Source organism: Bos javanicus, chromosome 6, assembly GCF_032452875.1.
Source record: "Bos javanicus breed banteng chromosome 6, ARS-OSU_banteng_1.0, whole genome shotgun sequence".
In the NCBI taxonomy this organism is placed as follows: domain Eukaryota; kingdom Metazoa; phylum Chordata; class Mammalia; order Artiodactyla; family Bovidae; genus Bos; species Bos javanicus.
In genome coordinates this window covers 102,269,034-102,284,167 of record NC_083873.1, presented here as the reverse complement: position 1 = coordinate 102,284,167, position 15,134 = coordinate 102,269,034, and the positions used below count along the sequence as shown (strand labels likewise).

Sequence of the window (15,134 nt, the reverse complement as noted above, 5' to 3'; positions counted from 1 at the left end):
CTCTAAAATGCAATAGCAAACATTTGCTTTGGGGTGGAGTGCTTTAAAAACTGAGCTGTAAGGGAAAGGAGAATCCACGAAGGGACTTGGAAGGGCACAGCATGCTCTTTCTTAATTCATGCAATGCAAGGCTTTAGTCTCGCCCAATATGAACTTTCGGAGTTCTTTTTTTTATAAGTTGGAACAAAAAAAAAACCCTAGGGTGATTTATCTAAAGGACAGAGCTAGAAGTAGGACCTCTAATTACTTAAATACTGAGGCCTCTAGATTAAAACATTAAACCTCAAAAGCTTTTAGCCGAAGGGATTAAGGAGATTAGAATGGGCTTGACAAATTACCACAGGGTTAGGGGGTTAGAAAAAAGCAGAGAAAAAGTAGGCCAAGCTTAAACAGGGAATAAAATGAGGCTCAAGAAAAATCTAATGATGTGTGTGGACCCTGAGCATCTGTGTGCGGCATGGGGGAAGGCAGTGGGGGGTGTGCGGGGAGGAGAGGAGAATGGTCGACCTCGGGATTTCAACAATTAAAAAGGAACAACATTCATGTAGAACTGCTTAGAAAGTTCTTGGAAAATGTGAATGTGCCGCAAAGTTAACCTTGGAAAATGATTTTCAAATAGATCTTGGCAACTAGAGAGGAGAAACCCAAGGCCAAAAACTAAACTTGTTATGATAACATGAAGTAAGATCTTCTCTTTAAAGGCATGCTGCTTAAGTATCTCATGCATATGGGCCACTCCCTCCAAAACAGCCTCAGTCAAGATCGCTCGCTAACTGGGTCATCAACAGGACTCCCCTTGGAATATCTGGTTTTCTGTCCCTGAAGATTATCAGCTGGCTGAAAATAAAACACAATTAATCTAGAGAAGAGCTGCAATGACTCGGGTGGCTATGTGAGAGCCTGGGAGAACACACAGCCTGGAAAGATTATAAAGCAGTGAACGTCTCCACCTTGGCAGAGGCACAGCATGAGGGACCCAGGGGGGATCCAATAACCCTCCACAAACATTTCAAGTGTGAAAACAACAAAGAGGAACAGGAATTTCTTATCCTGGTACCAAATGTACTTCTGGCATCATGAGAAGGAAAGTAAAACCTACGAAGAAAACAACTCCAGTTAATACCACCCAAAAAGATGTTCCAGGTTCAATCGTAGGCTTTCTTCTTGCTCTGTAAGCAATTCTATTCTTTGCACCAACTCACTTCTAGCAATTTTAGAGTTCTTTTTTCAAAAATATTTTGCTTCTGTTATTTAAAATGTTTCCTTCACAGTTTAAAGAGGTTCTTCAAACTAAAAAAAAAAAAAAAAAAGCCAGAATGAGGAAATTAAAGGTGGCAGCATCTACTCAGTTCTAGCTGGCAAAACAGAAAACATGATTTTTCACCAGATTTCTCCATTTTGTAAACACTAGCTCAAAGGGGAGGAAAAAAAGAAAAAACACATTATATAGGCAAAACAAAACAGTCTGCAGGTCCAGTCTAGCCCTTGGGCTGTTTGCAGCTTCAACTCAAACCTGTCAGTCATTTGCCACTATTTTTAAACGTCTATATTTAGATATTTGGGGATCTAAAATTTAGCCAAGCAGATACAGGTTAGTCACTATTCATTATTTCTCATAAATAGAACGTACTCTGCCTCAGACTCTCAACGTCCTCGAAGAACTGTGCACACAGACAACCTTTCTCGCTCTGCCATCATTTTCCTCACAAACATGTAAGTCACATAGGTCTGCCCAAGTTAACTGAGTTCCAGCTCATGGAATCTAATTTAAATCTGCAATAAAAGAGCTACTGTAATACGAATAATTTTAGGAAACTGAATGGGGCTAAATAAGTTTGTATCAGAATCTTACTTTCCCCCATGAACTTGAATATGTTGGAGATTCAAGGAAAAAAGGGCTTCCCAGGTGGTGTTACCTGCCAAAAAAAAAAAAAAAAAACAGGAGACAGAAGAGACACGGGTTCAATTCCTGGGCAGGGAAGATCCTCTGGAAGAGGGCATGGCAAACCACTCCAGTATTTCTTGCTGGGAGAATCCCACCGAAAGAGGAGACTGGTGGGCTTACAGTCCATAGCGTCACAAAGAGTTGGACATGACTGAAGTCACTTAGCATGCAAGGAAAACAAGAAAAAAACACACATACACATGAGCTGTAGAGGAAGCGTGTATGTAGGCTTGGGGACCCTAGTCCCTTATTTCTTCCCTGTGGTTCCTCTCATGTCCTGCTCAGCACAAGCAGACTCATCAATTCAGCAGATCTTTTGCTCTCAGGGTCCACATGGGAGACCCCAAAACCAGGGGGCCTTTCTTGAACTTCTTGCGGCTTGTTATCAGTCCTTCTGAAACAGTTTCATTTCCAGGCTCTAGAAGAAACCTCATGAGAATCAGCTACAAAGACTTGAGTCCACCTGTACACTTGCTGAATTTTCTACGATGGGGCCCAGGAATTTTTATTTTTAGACATTTGTATTTTTAACCAGCTTCCCCCAGGTGATTCAAACCTGCCACTGAGTTTCAGAATGAATGCATAAAATGAATGCACAAATTCCCTTTGATCTACAGTCCAGGGTTTATAACCCAAGAAAACTTCTAACAGTCTCTGTACATCACGCAGCATAAACCACTGGCACACACTTGCCCTCTGCTTGGAATACTGATACGGTTTAACTCCTAACACACCTACTGTATAGCCTGGATGCTGATGTGCCCCCAAAAGTCAGGCTGAGATCCTGTCTCCCAAAGGTGATGACAGTAAGAGGTGGGAGCCTCAGGGAGATGCTTAAGTTGTAAGGGTAGAGTCCTCAGAAATGGAATTGTTGCCTTTGAAAAGAAGTTTCAGAGAAAGTCCTAGTCCCTCCCACCACGTAAGGACGCAGCAAGAAGGCATGGTCTGGGAACCCACAAGAAAGCCCTCATGAGAACATGACCATGCTGATGGCCTGATCTTGGACTTTTAGCCTCCAGAACTGTGAGAAATGAATGTCTATGGTTTACAAGCCATTCAATCTGCGGCATTTTGTTGTAGCGGGTCACATGGTCTAAGGTAACTCCTCACTTTTTTCAGTTCCACTCACCATTCAGATCTCACTCAATACTTCCCCTGAGGATTCTTTCCTAAGCACCTACACTCTAAGCCACAATCCCCCTTTATGGGGATTATAATAGTTTTTGTGTTGTGTTATGTCACTTCAGTCGTGTCCCACTCTTTGCAACGCCATGGACTGTAGCCCTCCAGGCTCCTGCCATCCATGGGATTCTCCAGGCAAGAACAGGAGGGGGTTGCCATTTCCTTCTCCAAGGGATCTTCCCAGCCCAGGGATCTCTTATATCTCCTGCACTGGCAGGTGGGTTCTTGACCACTAACGCCACAGGGCAGTCCCAATAATAATAGTTTGCAAATTCCCTTATATTATAGAATTGGATTAGAGTCCCTTATATTATGGGGTTAATGGAACCTGCCATAGTTCTTACACATTGATCTGAGTGGTTATTTGAATAGTGTCAGTTTCTAACTAGATAGCTAAGGTCCAAGAGGACAGACATCACCTGGGGTTTGCCCACCACTGTAACCCCATCCTCAGCAGCAGGCTTGCCATACACTAGGTGTTGAAGATATATTAAAGTACAGAACTAATGATGGGACATGGAAGCGGGGGAACGTAACAATACTCTGAGCAGGATATACACCATCGAAATAGCAGAAGTGAACCTCTTAAGGGGTTAGTTCATTTCATAACAGGGAAGTTCCTCTTTTCAGGGTTTAAGATAGTAAGAGAGCTAAACATGAAAGTAGGGAAGACTGTATGCACGAACGCAAAGTGAATCATTATCACAGTTTTCCACTATGGATTACTCCACAGTACAAGGCCGGCAGTTTCCTTAAAATGGTAGGTGTAATTTAAGAATCGCATGCATTAAGGTAGTCCAACAATGAATTCACAGCTGCAGGTGACACCTGAGTCTTGAAAGGAGGTTGAAGGATTTGGTATCAGAAAATGTTCCCAAATGATGTCATGAGAGGCCACAGCAAAGAGCAATTGCTTTGCAGAAATGAGAAACTCATCAGATTTCAAAGCCAGATTTCTCCGGAGGGGAATGACGGAGGACCATATGAGGAGGTAGAAGCAGAAGCAAATTTAAACTGACAGTGAAAAAAATAAATAAACTGACAGTGAACCTTGCTGGGTTCCAAAGGGACTTATTTGCACAAATTAAGATACTTGAAATATTTACACATACACATCAAACCTTGAGTGAAAAAAACAGAAACCTATCATTTCCCCTCATCTATAAGCAGATTCTCAACATTTCCAAGATGATCTTTGATTTTTTGTTCCCAAAGACCCAGTAGGACCCCATTTCCTCCCACGCCTGAGCTTGCCACAGCTTGCAGAACTGACCCAGGGAGGGTCTGGTTGCAGGCCTCTTCAGCTGCACCTGCCTGGTCCCCAGACTTCAAACCCTCACTACACGCAAACAGAGCCCAAATTGATTTCCAGTGCTAGGATGAGATTTCTTTTGTGTTATGATTTCCATTCATCTTGTGTGAAACTTCCAGGATTTAAGCTATGTCAAGTGGTTCAAAATGGAGTCCCAGTGACCAACATGAACTTCTGTATTAGTTGTTCTGAAAAGTCTACCATAGAGTCATGAATGTCTTAAGAGCAAGACCATGACACCCACAGATAAATTCCTTAAAATGAGCCCACTGAGCCAAGCAACTACAGGCTCTCCTCGGGAGGACCCGACTCCCCTCCTGAGAGCCGGCCCCTGGCTGCTGGAGGCTCTGTCCCAGCAGAGGGCAAATTCTGCTCATGCTTGTCCCAAGACCCAGGGCTGAACCAGAGGCCACTGCTCATGCTGAGATGCTGCCTTTCTGGACTTCTTGGAGTGGTTTGTCATCCCCTTTCCTATTTTCCCCATTTGACTGACCTGTGCCACGTGCTTATGGAATTCTGGCTCCATTTCATTTATTTCCAATCCTGTGATTCTTACCCCTCCACAAACACCCAGTCTTAATGTTTTCTCTGGGCTGGTCTACTACTGACCATGGTCAATATGTCCTGTCTACCTAGATACTGAATAGTATCTCAAACATAATGCCCCATCTACCCAGAGCTCCTGGTTTTCCCTCCAAACCTGTTAGGCCCAGGTCAACTCCATCTCTGGAGCAGGTATCATCTCACCATCCAAACCCTTCTAATAGGGCCTTCCTCAGGACTTCCCTGGTGATCCAGTGGTTGAGACTCCAAGCTTTCAATGCAAGAGACAAGGGTTCAGTTCCTGGTCAGAGAACTAAGATCCCATTTTGTTGAAAGGTATTGCCCCCACTCACCCCCCCCCCAAAATAGATCCTTCCTTGATGTCTCACTTTCACTCACACCTCAAGCCCACTCACATCTCCATTCAATCACAAAGCCCTGGAATCTGTCCGCGACTCACCACACCCACTGCCGTTATCCTACTCCAAGCCACCGGCATCTCCTAACCCCACAGTCTGGCCTCCCCACTTCGGTCACCTTTGTCCCTCCAAGCCATTCTCCACCCAGAAGCCAGAGTGATCCCTTCCAAAAATAAAGAAAGTAGATATATCATTCTCCTGCTCAAGAGCCTCCAGTGGTCTCCGTGAGTATTTTTTTTCTGAGGGAGTATAACTGCTTTACAATATTGTGTTTGTTTCTGCCATACTATTAAGTGAATCAGATAGATATATATATCCACTCCCTCTTCACCTTCCCTCCCACCCCAACCCACCCATGTAGGTCACCACAGAGCACCAAGCTAAGCTCCCTGTGCTATACAACTGCTTCCCACTAGCTGTTTTTCACAGGATAGTGTGAATATACATCAATCTTAATCTCCCAGTTCACCCCACCCCTCTTCCCCTCACACATCCATTCTCTCTGTCTGCATCTCTATTCCTGCCCTGCAAATAGGTTCATCTGTACCATTTTTCTAGATTTCATATATATGTGTTAATACACGATATTTGTTTTTCTCTTTCTGATTTACTTCTCATTCTGACTTGGGGCTTCCTTGGTGGCTCAGATGGTAAAGAATCTGCCTGCAATGCGGAAGACCTGGGTTCCATCCCTGGGCCGGGAATATCCCCTGGAGAAGGAAATGGCAACCCACTCCAGTATTCTTGCCTGGAGAATCCCAGGGACAGAGGAGCCTGGTGGGCTATAGTCCATGGGGTGGAAAAGAGTCAGAATGACTGAGGGATATCTTATTTGATTTTGCAAGGCATTGCCCACCCCCACCCCCCCAAAATAGATCCTTCCTTGCTCCATGCAGATTTAAAAAGCAGAAGTAGAAAGACAGTAGAACTGAGAGTTCTAGCTCTGGCTCTGCTACTAACTAAACTGTAGCAAAATTAAGTGCCTTCACCCTTCTATGCTTTATTTGCAAGGCTGTAGGTTTAGTCATAAAATTCTAATATTCTGAATCCAGTACACAATTTAACATGCCTACCTCCGCTTACTCTAATTCTCCCTTTCAGTAAAATGTCTGTTTCCTAAGTCCTGCCTCTTAGCACAACTCCTCCGGCCCAAGGTCCACGCTTAGGAACACTCACACAGAGATGCCTTGGTTTTCCTCTCACTCTCATTTGTTCACTTCGGGTAGAAAAGCACTAGAAAGGAATCTCAGCCTTGCATCTGGGCAGCTCCATCTCTGAAGTGGCAACTCTACAGCTGGAAGGCATCCACACGCGATGGGAGAGTTCTGGCTGTACCCTCAGATGGGTCATTTCAAGCCACTATACATCTTCCAGTTGACACAAAACTAAAACCAACATGCCCAGAGAAAAACCCAGCACAGACTGTGTGCTCTGGCCTCTGTTTAGTCAGAATGTTGACCCTGTGATAATTTTTTTCCCTGTAGGATTTTAGGAAAGACTAAGTTTTAACTGTGAGCATGACTTATCCCAGAAAGGAATACCATCTTCTAGGAGAACCAACTAAAATATACAAACCCAGTGTTTCCCATGAAATGGAAAGACAGAAATTAGTAAGGAACTCATATGTATGTATGTGGTTTGAGAATAAAGGACTCCAAGCAGACAAGATGACTTTCCCATTTAGGTCCATTTTGAACAACACAGTTTGATGGAAGCAATAGGGAAGGGGGAACAAAGAAACAAACCTCAAAACCCTCATGCTCAGAAAGCCAGGAAAGGAAGCCTCCTCCGATCGGCCTTAAGACAAATTCAGCAAATAAAGGAAAACCACTCAGCCATGCCCACGTCCCTTCCCGGAGCTCTATCAACAGCCAACTTCCCCTTCCGCCCTGGTATTCTCTGTGCTTCTGTACCAAGGCCACCAACAGCCCAAGCAGTCGCTTATTTTCTTGTTCTACATTCAGAATTTGCCTGCTCTGGGGTCAGCTCCCTGCTGTTTTTTTGTTTTTTTTTTTCCTGTCCCCCACCCTCTATGCTTTTCTTTGATTCACCAGAATACTAAAATTTGAGATTTTTAAATCCAATCTATATGTCTTAAAAACCATAAAGAATTGTCATCTTATGGGGTCTATGAACAGAAAATAAATGGTAAGTCTGTGAAATGCAAGATCTTACTTAAAAGAGCTAAAAACAAATCTAAAATCTAGCCAGAGAGCACCAGTATTCCTGCTCCCCAGACTGACTTCCCTTCATTACAAGTTCTTTGCCCAGAGCCCTCCATCTGCCCAAGCCTCAGTTCCATCCTCCCATGCCACCCACACTGCCAGGGGCTCCAAGAGTTGGCACCACAGCTGCCACTGGCCTGACAGCCCTGCTCAAAGGCTGGACGGAGCTACTATGTTAAAATGAAGGCTGACTACAAACACAGGCTGAAGACCGTTTACATCTACTCATTGTTGATAGCAGATCAAAAACAAAACAAAACAAAGAAAATCCCGTTCTCTTATCACCAAATCTATGGAGGATTTTGTTCGTTCCAAACGTCCACTCAGAAAATATGCAAGAATATGTACACTTACGGCAGATTCGTGTTGTTTTAAGGCAGAAACCAATACAACCTTGTAAAGCAATTACCCAATTAAAAACAAGTTAAAAAGAAAATATGCAAGGGCCATCTAATGCGGCCCTATGTTTGAAATATGTATTAAGTCCAAGGAGCTTTAAGACCCTGGAGACATCTCAACTGGCCTCATCATTTTTTTTTTCTTTAAACCAATAAAGCAAAACGTTATCTGCCACCCTCTCACCTAAAAAGTCTACAGGAAAACCTGTTGGCTGAATTTACATGGGCTCACAGTCTTAAGGCTGAAGTGTGAGACTTTCTCTACGCACCTAGTAGCAGACAGCTCCTGAATTGTGTCGTGTGTGTAGGCTGACCTTCATGCTAGCCTGCCTTCTCTCTGGGGCAGGGACCCACCTTGGGCTTACCCATATGACTGGGCACTTGGTAGACAATGCAAATATTTGTTAACTTGCCTTAAAATTGTTTTAAAGCAAATTTAGTTGCTTAGTTTTCTTTTGGAAGGAAAATAAAAGTCAAATTGTCCCCTTAACTTTAAAAAAAAAAAAAAAAAACTAGGAAAATATAACAGACCTTATTTGATAAATAAAGCGAAGAAAACTCCAATACGTTTTTCTGAATTATAAGGAGGGCTGACTGACCATAGGGGTTTACCCGATGGCCCAGTGGTTAAGGATCCCTGGGTTGGGAAGATCCCTTGGAGGAGGAAATGGTAACTCACTCCAGTATTCTTGCCTGGATAATCCCATGGACAGAAGAGCTTGGCGGGTTATAGTCCACAGGATCACCATGAGTCAGACATGACTGACCATAGGAGAGAAGACCCCTATTCTTCTCCACCTTCATTCTCTGCTCTTCCCCACCGCTCATCCCAGCACAAAATGTTCAATAAATGCCTCACAGCAGTGAATGTGTGTAACTTACAGGGTTAAAGGGAAAGTTCTACCATCTTGGTCATTTCTACCATCCTCTCCACCCGCCACCCACCCCACCCCCAGCCATTTCTAATTTTTCTTCAACCTGAAAACCAGTCACATTTCAAAGATATCCAGAGACACTCCAGCTCAAGACTTAACTGTGGCCGGAACCCCAACCTCTTCTAAACCAAAAGCTGAAGTCACAAAGAAACAGATTTTCCTCCTTCAAGATAAGGGTTATCTTTCCAGCTGAGGATCCTGGAGTCATTTTCTCTTTTTTTTTTCAACCTTCCAACACTATGTAAAACTGGTATGTGGACGCGCGCGCGTGCACACACACGCACACACACGCGTGCGCACACACATCTCTGGGCAATGGATATGCAAATTAGAATGTCTATACATGCAACTGAACCACAGGTTTTACTTTAACAGATAAGTGCTAAAATAAATGCACTTCAAACGTTTCACTTTGCACTATGAATGTGAACTTGAGTAACTGGTGCTAATTTAGAACTGCAGCGCTAGGACGGGTGCTCTGATTCTCCTCATTCAAGCACCACACTGCCATTTGTCAAAAGAGCAGAAAAAGGTATTTTTCCTTTGTTGAAAAAGACTGAGTGTTTTGGTTTCGTCAAAAAGCCATCGCTGAATACCGTTCTGTATTATATTTGTGACTCACTCTCAAATGAGATGTCACCACACCCCGACTCTTCTTTCATAGGTGATAAATAAAATAGAACAGAAATTTAGTTTCAAAGTTTCTTACCATATATAGGGAACAAATCTTTAAAAATTAATACTTTGCCTTCAACATTTTGACGTCTTGTTTTCCCTTTTTTATGGTTTGGATCTGAAGAAAAACTAACTGGGACAGAGGATCTATCAACCATAACAATTTTTTTCTTTATATTTTCTTTAATGAAGTCAGTGCCACCCCCCCACACCACAAAGTCAAAAATATCAAAGACAGCTCAAAACCTGTCTGAGACTTTCATGATACAACAGTCCTCTGCCTTGACTGGGTTGTGGGTCGTACAGGCATATACATTTGTGAGGTGTACACATTTTTCAAAACAGAGTAAGCTGTCCTCTAACCAGATCTATATTTTACTGTATGTAAATCACGGCTCAATAAGAAGATTTTTCAAAACCTCCTACAAATCACATTTCAGTATCTGTCATCAGTAATCCACCTCAGACCTGAGTTTTCTGCGTGCCAACAAGATCCTAAAGCCAGGAAAGAATCTCCCTCTACAAAGGCCACGGACACCCCTGCCCTGAAAACTACCCCCTCAAATCTTCCTTCCCGCAGAAATCGCCCCAGATGTGGACTTCCACTCACCTCGACTGACTGAGAAGGCATTTTCAGCTTCGTGAGCTTGGCTTTGGCAGGCACTTTTAAGTCTGATTTCTCAAAGGTCTGCTGCCGGTACTCCTCCGGCAGGGGTTTCAGTTCAGGAGACTCGCTAGGAGCCTGGTCTTGACCGTCCATGGGCCGGACATAAGCCGTGGGCTTCTGCTGCATTGCAAGGCTTTTTGAGGGGAGGGAGGGTGGGGGGAAGGTCTGAGAAGGTGGCTGAGGAGGGGCTACCCCAAGGCTGGCCACTGCCACTGTGCTGTCTTGAGGGGTCTCTTTATCGTGCACCTTTACCGCTAGGTCCTTGGGAGACTTGGCCAGGCAGTAGCCTTTATTGCTACTGCTACTGCTGGGAACTTTGCCACTTCCTTGCGTCCTGGGAGCAGTCTGCTGGTTGGAATGTACAGGTGACAAAGGGGGGACTGGGGAAGGCAAAGAGAACAGAGGCGAAAGTTCCCTCTCCGGAGCAGAGTCTGTCGTCAAAGCACAGTGGTCTCCATCAGCCCTGCGGTCACCCTTTTTGTGATGACTAGAGCCGTACCCTTCCTGACCGAGGCGCTCTTGGGTCAGGTGCTGGCTGTCCGGTGGGCCATAGCTTTTGGCGTGGAGACTTGGCATTGGTTCCATTCTTGGCTGCGCCATCTTTGGGTGGTGGCCGACGTTACCAGCAGGATGTGGTCCACAGGCAGGAGTGTTAACGGGCTGGTGGTGGACACTGGTGTGGAAGGAGTGGGGTGGAATGCTGCTCCCCTTCTCAGGAAATAAAGGGTATCTCGGCTTCCCCAGCCTATTTTCAGAAGCATCCAAGCGCTGGGGGTGGGACTTGCTACTAAGGAACTCCTTCATCTCTTCATAGTTTCCCAGCATGTTCTGTATCCGACTGGATAGCTCATCACCTTTCTCTGTCTGAAAAAAGAGAAGACAACAGAGTTAGATACTAAGGGACAAAAGGAGAAGAGAAATCACCATTTAGTAAACCACGTTACATAATGCCGTTAGAAAAGAAACATCTCAATATAACGTGTAACACAGAATTTAACATGCAACTTTAACTCAATTCCCCTGTTGAGAAGCCTGCCATGGACAAATATTACTAAATACAGGAGACGAACATTACAAAAGAAAACCACAAACTTTGATCAATTTGATTAATGAGGTTCAGAGGACTTTTATATTTTGTCTTCAAAAACAATCTCTAGGATAACTGTCTTATTTCCACAGTTGCGACCCTTGTTGAGACTCACTTTCAACACAAAGTCAAACATGCTGATAAATCAGACTTTCCCGTATTCAAGAAATACCTTGTATGGCTCTCCAAAAAGGGGGATCTTTTCAGAAAATGCCTCTTTATCTTGGTGAGCTTCCTGGTTGCGTCTTTCCTTCTCTCTAATTCGAAGCAGGTTTCTGTCTTCATTGTACAAGCTGCTTCAGACGCCACAAAAGAACACAAACAAAGTTTATCAGTATCCAAGCTTTGCTGCGCACGCACGTTTGTGAGGGAGGCAAGGACAGCTCAAAAAGCTGTGACAACAGAGAGCGGATTTAAAGAAAGCCCAAGGGAACCTCCCTGGAGGTCCAGTGGCTAAGACTCCAAGTTCCCAATGCAGGGGGCCTGGTTCGATTCCTGGTCAGGGAACCAGATCCCGCATGCCGAAACAAAGAGCCCGCATGCCAAATAAATAAATAAAAACAAATCCTAAAAAAAGAAAGAAAGAAAGCCCAAGTGTCTCATCCTGCTCCTAGATTAAGGCCACAGTCAACTAACTGGCTGTGACCCCCCAGCTCCGGTCCTGGCTCTGGTAACCTAAGCATTCATTTTGCCCGCCTGCCTTTGTGGCTCAGGACTGACTCCAAACAGAACAGTCTTTTATAGTCAGTGGGGGAACTGAGACAAGATTAATGATATTTTTGCTTCCAGTCTGCAAAATACCAGGTAGAGGTGGAAGCTTTTCATCTGAAGAAGTCAGCAGGATGTGAACTTTATTCCTGGATCAGTATTGTACATTTTGGAAGATTAAAATCAAAGGGCTTATTTCATAATTAAAAGATTACCAGGCACCCAAAACAGCATTTACTTTCTTTTCAGCCCACTCTCCTGGAAGTGTCTTAGCATGTAAACCTGAAAAGATAATTTTTATTTCTCATTTCAAGTGTCAAGGATGGGAAAATCCGATTTTAGATGTCAGCTCTACCACGGAGAAACCTATAATCTGATGGCCCAATTTAAACCACATAAAAACGTATCCTAAATCATCAGCCCTGGCACAGAAGGCGTTAAGATCTGTCAACCAAATTACAAAAACTGGAAACCCACAAGAGTGCAGTTTTGGCGTATAAACCAGAAGTGGGCTTGCCTTAGGTCAGAACTGAGGCCAGGCCATCCGAACCCCACATGTGGTATGTAAGAATAATGAAAATAAGAACTGGTAAGAAGGGTCTTTCCCTGGTGGCTCAGTGAAGAATCCACCTGTCAGGTGCAGGCGACATGGGTTCGATCCCTGACCCAGGAAGATCCCACACGCCTCGGAAGGAAGCCCGTGAACCACAACTACGAGCCTGTGCTCTAGGGCCTGGGAGCCACAACTCCTGGAGCCCAAATGCCCTAGAGCCCGGGCTCCACAGCAAGAGGAGCTACTGCAGTGAGAAGCCCACGCACCACAGCTGGGGAAAAGACCATGCAACAAGGGAGACCCCGCACAGCCAAAAAAAAAAAAAAAAAACTATGGGAAGACTTCTGCCCTTATAGACGTGCTTTAGCATATCTACGGAAACCCCAGTTTATTATCTGAATAAATCAAAAAATATTCAGCTGTCTCTCCAAGGTACTATGTGCCTTAGGAATTCTAGCCTTGCTGTTGGACACCCTACCCTCCATCCCCTTCTCGGCCTCTCTCAGGACTTCTCTGATTTCCCTGACCTGAGCCTACTTACTGGTCTCCCTGCCTCCCCTACATTGCATCCCTCTAATTTAGCCTTCTTGCAGAAAGAAATAGGACCTAAGGCTCTGGTTCTCATGTCACTACCCGTATTTTAAAATAGCAAGTGTTCAACGGCCCTTTGCTGCTGCAGAATCAACTCTCAACCCTTGCTTTGGCATTAAAAACTTCCCCATGATCTAGATCGACCCCAAAATGACCTTGCTGCCTGCCAGCTGGCCCACCGTGTGCATTCTACCTGACAGCCTTGTCCATTTCCCAAACACACCTGGTCAAGGGCACCCTCCTGTTCTAATCCCCCCACCCCCAGAACCCTCTTTCACTGAAGGATAACAATTCTTCCAGGACCAGTGTACCCACAAAGTATGATTCTCCTGCAAATCACCTCTATATTCCAGGCACATCAGACTACTCCCTGCTCCTCAGTGATATTGTGGACTTTGATGCTTTCATTTGCATTACATGAATTTCTTCTGCTTCTCTCTCAACCACATACACTAGCCCCGATTTCCAACTACCAGTAACTATCTGGAGTCACTCCAATTTCACCCACCCTCAAGGCTTCCTCCAATCCACCTGACGATATATCATGTGGTTCTCCCTCTCTTTTCCCCTTTCCCCTTGAAAAGAGGAAGACCCATCATAATAGAACCTCTCATATTTTTCTGTCTCCTGGTGCTAATGCAGAGCCCTCTGCATAAAAGCTAAACACTCAATGTTTTTTAATTTAAAAATAGTCACTATGCTTACAGTGTATTACTTGTAACTTTTAAAATATAACTCTGAAAGACACGTGTAAGAACAGTGTTTAAAAAATTATAATCACTACAAAATGACTCTGCTGTTTCTATAGGCTTTCAATCTATAGGTTGGGGCGGGGCTGGGGGTGGCGTGGCAGGGGCTAACCTCCCTGGTTGAATTCACTGGGATGTAGTGAAGAATTACCTGCTTGGACCACGATAGCACAAACTTTCCCTAGATGATGGGGTATTTTGATATCAGATTTTAAGAGAACAACAATGTGAACAATTATGTGAGACAACATACGGAAAACTAAACCAGAAACTGGCTTCTGGAGTCTTCTTTAATAAGAGTCTGAACCTCACACACATCAGACATACTCATGTCTGGGTGAGAGCGGCACAATGGACCTTTTGGCCACTCAAGAATTCCTGCAATTGGTTTATGATTTTGGTGATCCTTGTTGGCTGAAAAACAGCAAGAAAAAGAACCACGTAGCATTAACATCCAACTATGGGAGCCAAGTTTAAGAGGGTTGATGAGAAAGTAGCTTTTCCTTCAAACTTGCTTCATGAGCACTTTGTTTGCAGGGAGGGTTGGGGCATATCACAAGTCCTCAATACCACTTGAATTCCCAAGCTTCTCTTTTGCAAAGCTACCTGATACAGACACCCTACACGGGTGCACGGAGAAGGGGAAGCAGCTCTGCAAGGGTGTCTGCTTTGCTATTCTCCTCACACAGGGAGTTTTCCCTTGTCTGATTCTGCTGGTTACATCAGTGGAGTTTCTAGAGCCTGATTTGCTTATGAGTGTTCACGGCCCATGGCTCTGTTATAAGAGCTCTGCCCACTTCTGAGTAACTGCTACCTTTGTCTTAAAAAAGGGAACCCTAAATGACAAAATTCTCAGTCCTGGATTGAACACTGAGCATGTGTAACAGCAGTGCCTTAACTAGTAGGCTGCTCAGGGTCCTTGCTTACGTTTCCCGTCAATTGCGTGCACGTGAAGACAAGCTACACTGGTTTACAGTTAGAAAAGTGTTTTAAATCGATCATCTCAGTCTTATCTCAGCAGTTAGTGTTTTTACCACGCTTCTAGATTTTTATTCCAAAATAATACAAGCTGCTACATAAATAATGAGAAGAACCCGATTTTACAAAATTCCGAACACTGGCTCATGATTCAAAAACTGAGGCGC

At 44.2% G+C, this 15,134-nt stretch overlaps 1 protein-coding gene across 8 annotated transcripts in view; it reads right to left on the bottom strand.

The window, feature by feature from the left end:
• Window positions 1-15,134, bottom strand: part of AFF1 (ALF transcription elongation factor 1) — a 194,913-nt gene that overhangs the window by 87,301 nt on the left and 92,478 nt on the right. For 4 of the 8 annotated variants that reach the window (XM_061420745.1, XM_061420740.1, XM_061420739.1 and 1 more), the window contains 2 exons: window positions 11,561-11,684; window positions 10,245-11,165 (listed from right to left, as the gene is read on the bottom strand). The exons of 1 other annotated variant lie outside the window; for it this stretch is intronic. In XM_061420745.1, the coding sequence (XP_061276729.1) occupies window positions 10,245-11,165; window positions 11,561-11,684 (1,045 nt within the window). The remainder of the gene's footprint in view (window positions 1-10,244; window positions 11,166-11,560; window positions 11,685-15,134) is intronic. 3 more of the 8 variants (XM_061420742.1, XM_061420741.1, XM_061420744.1) reach the window with 1 other exon arrangement.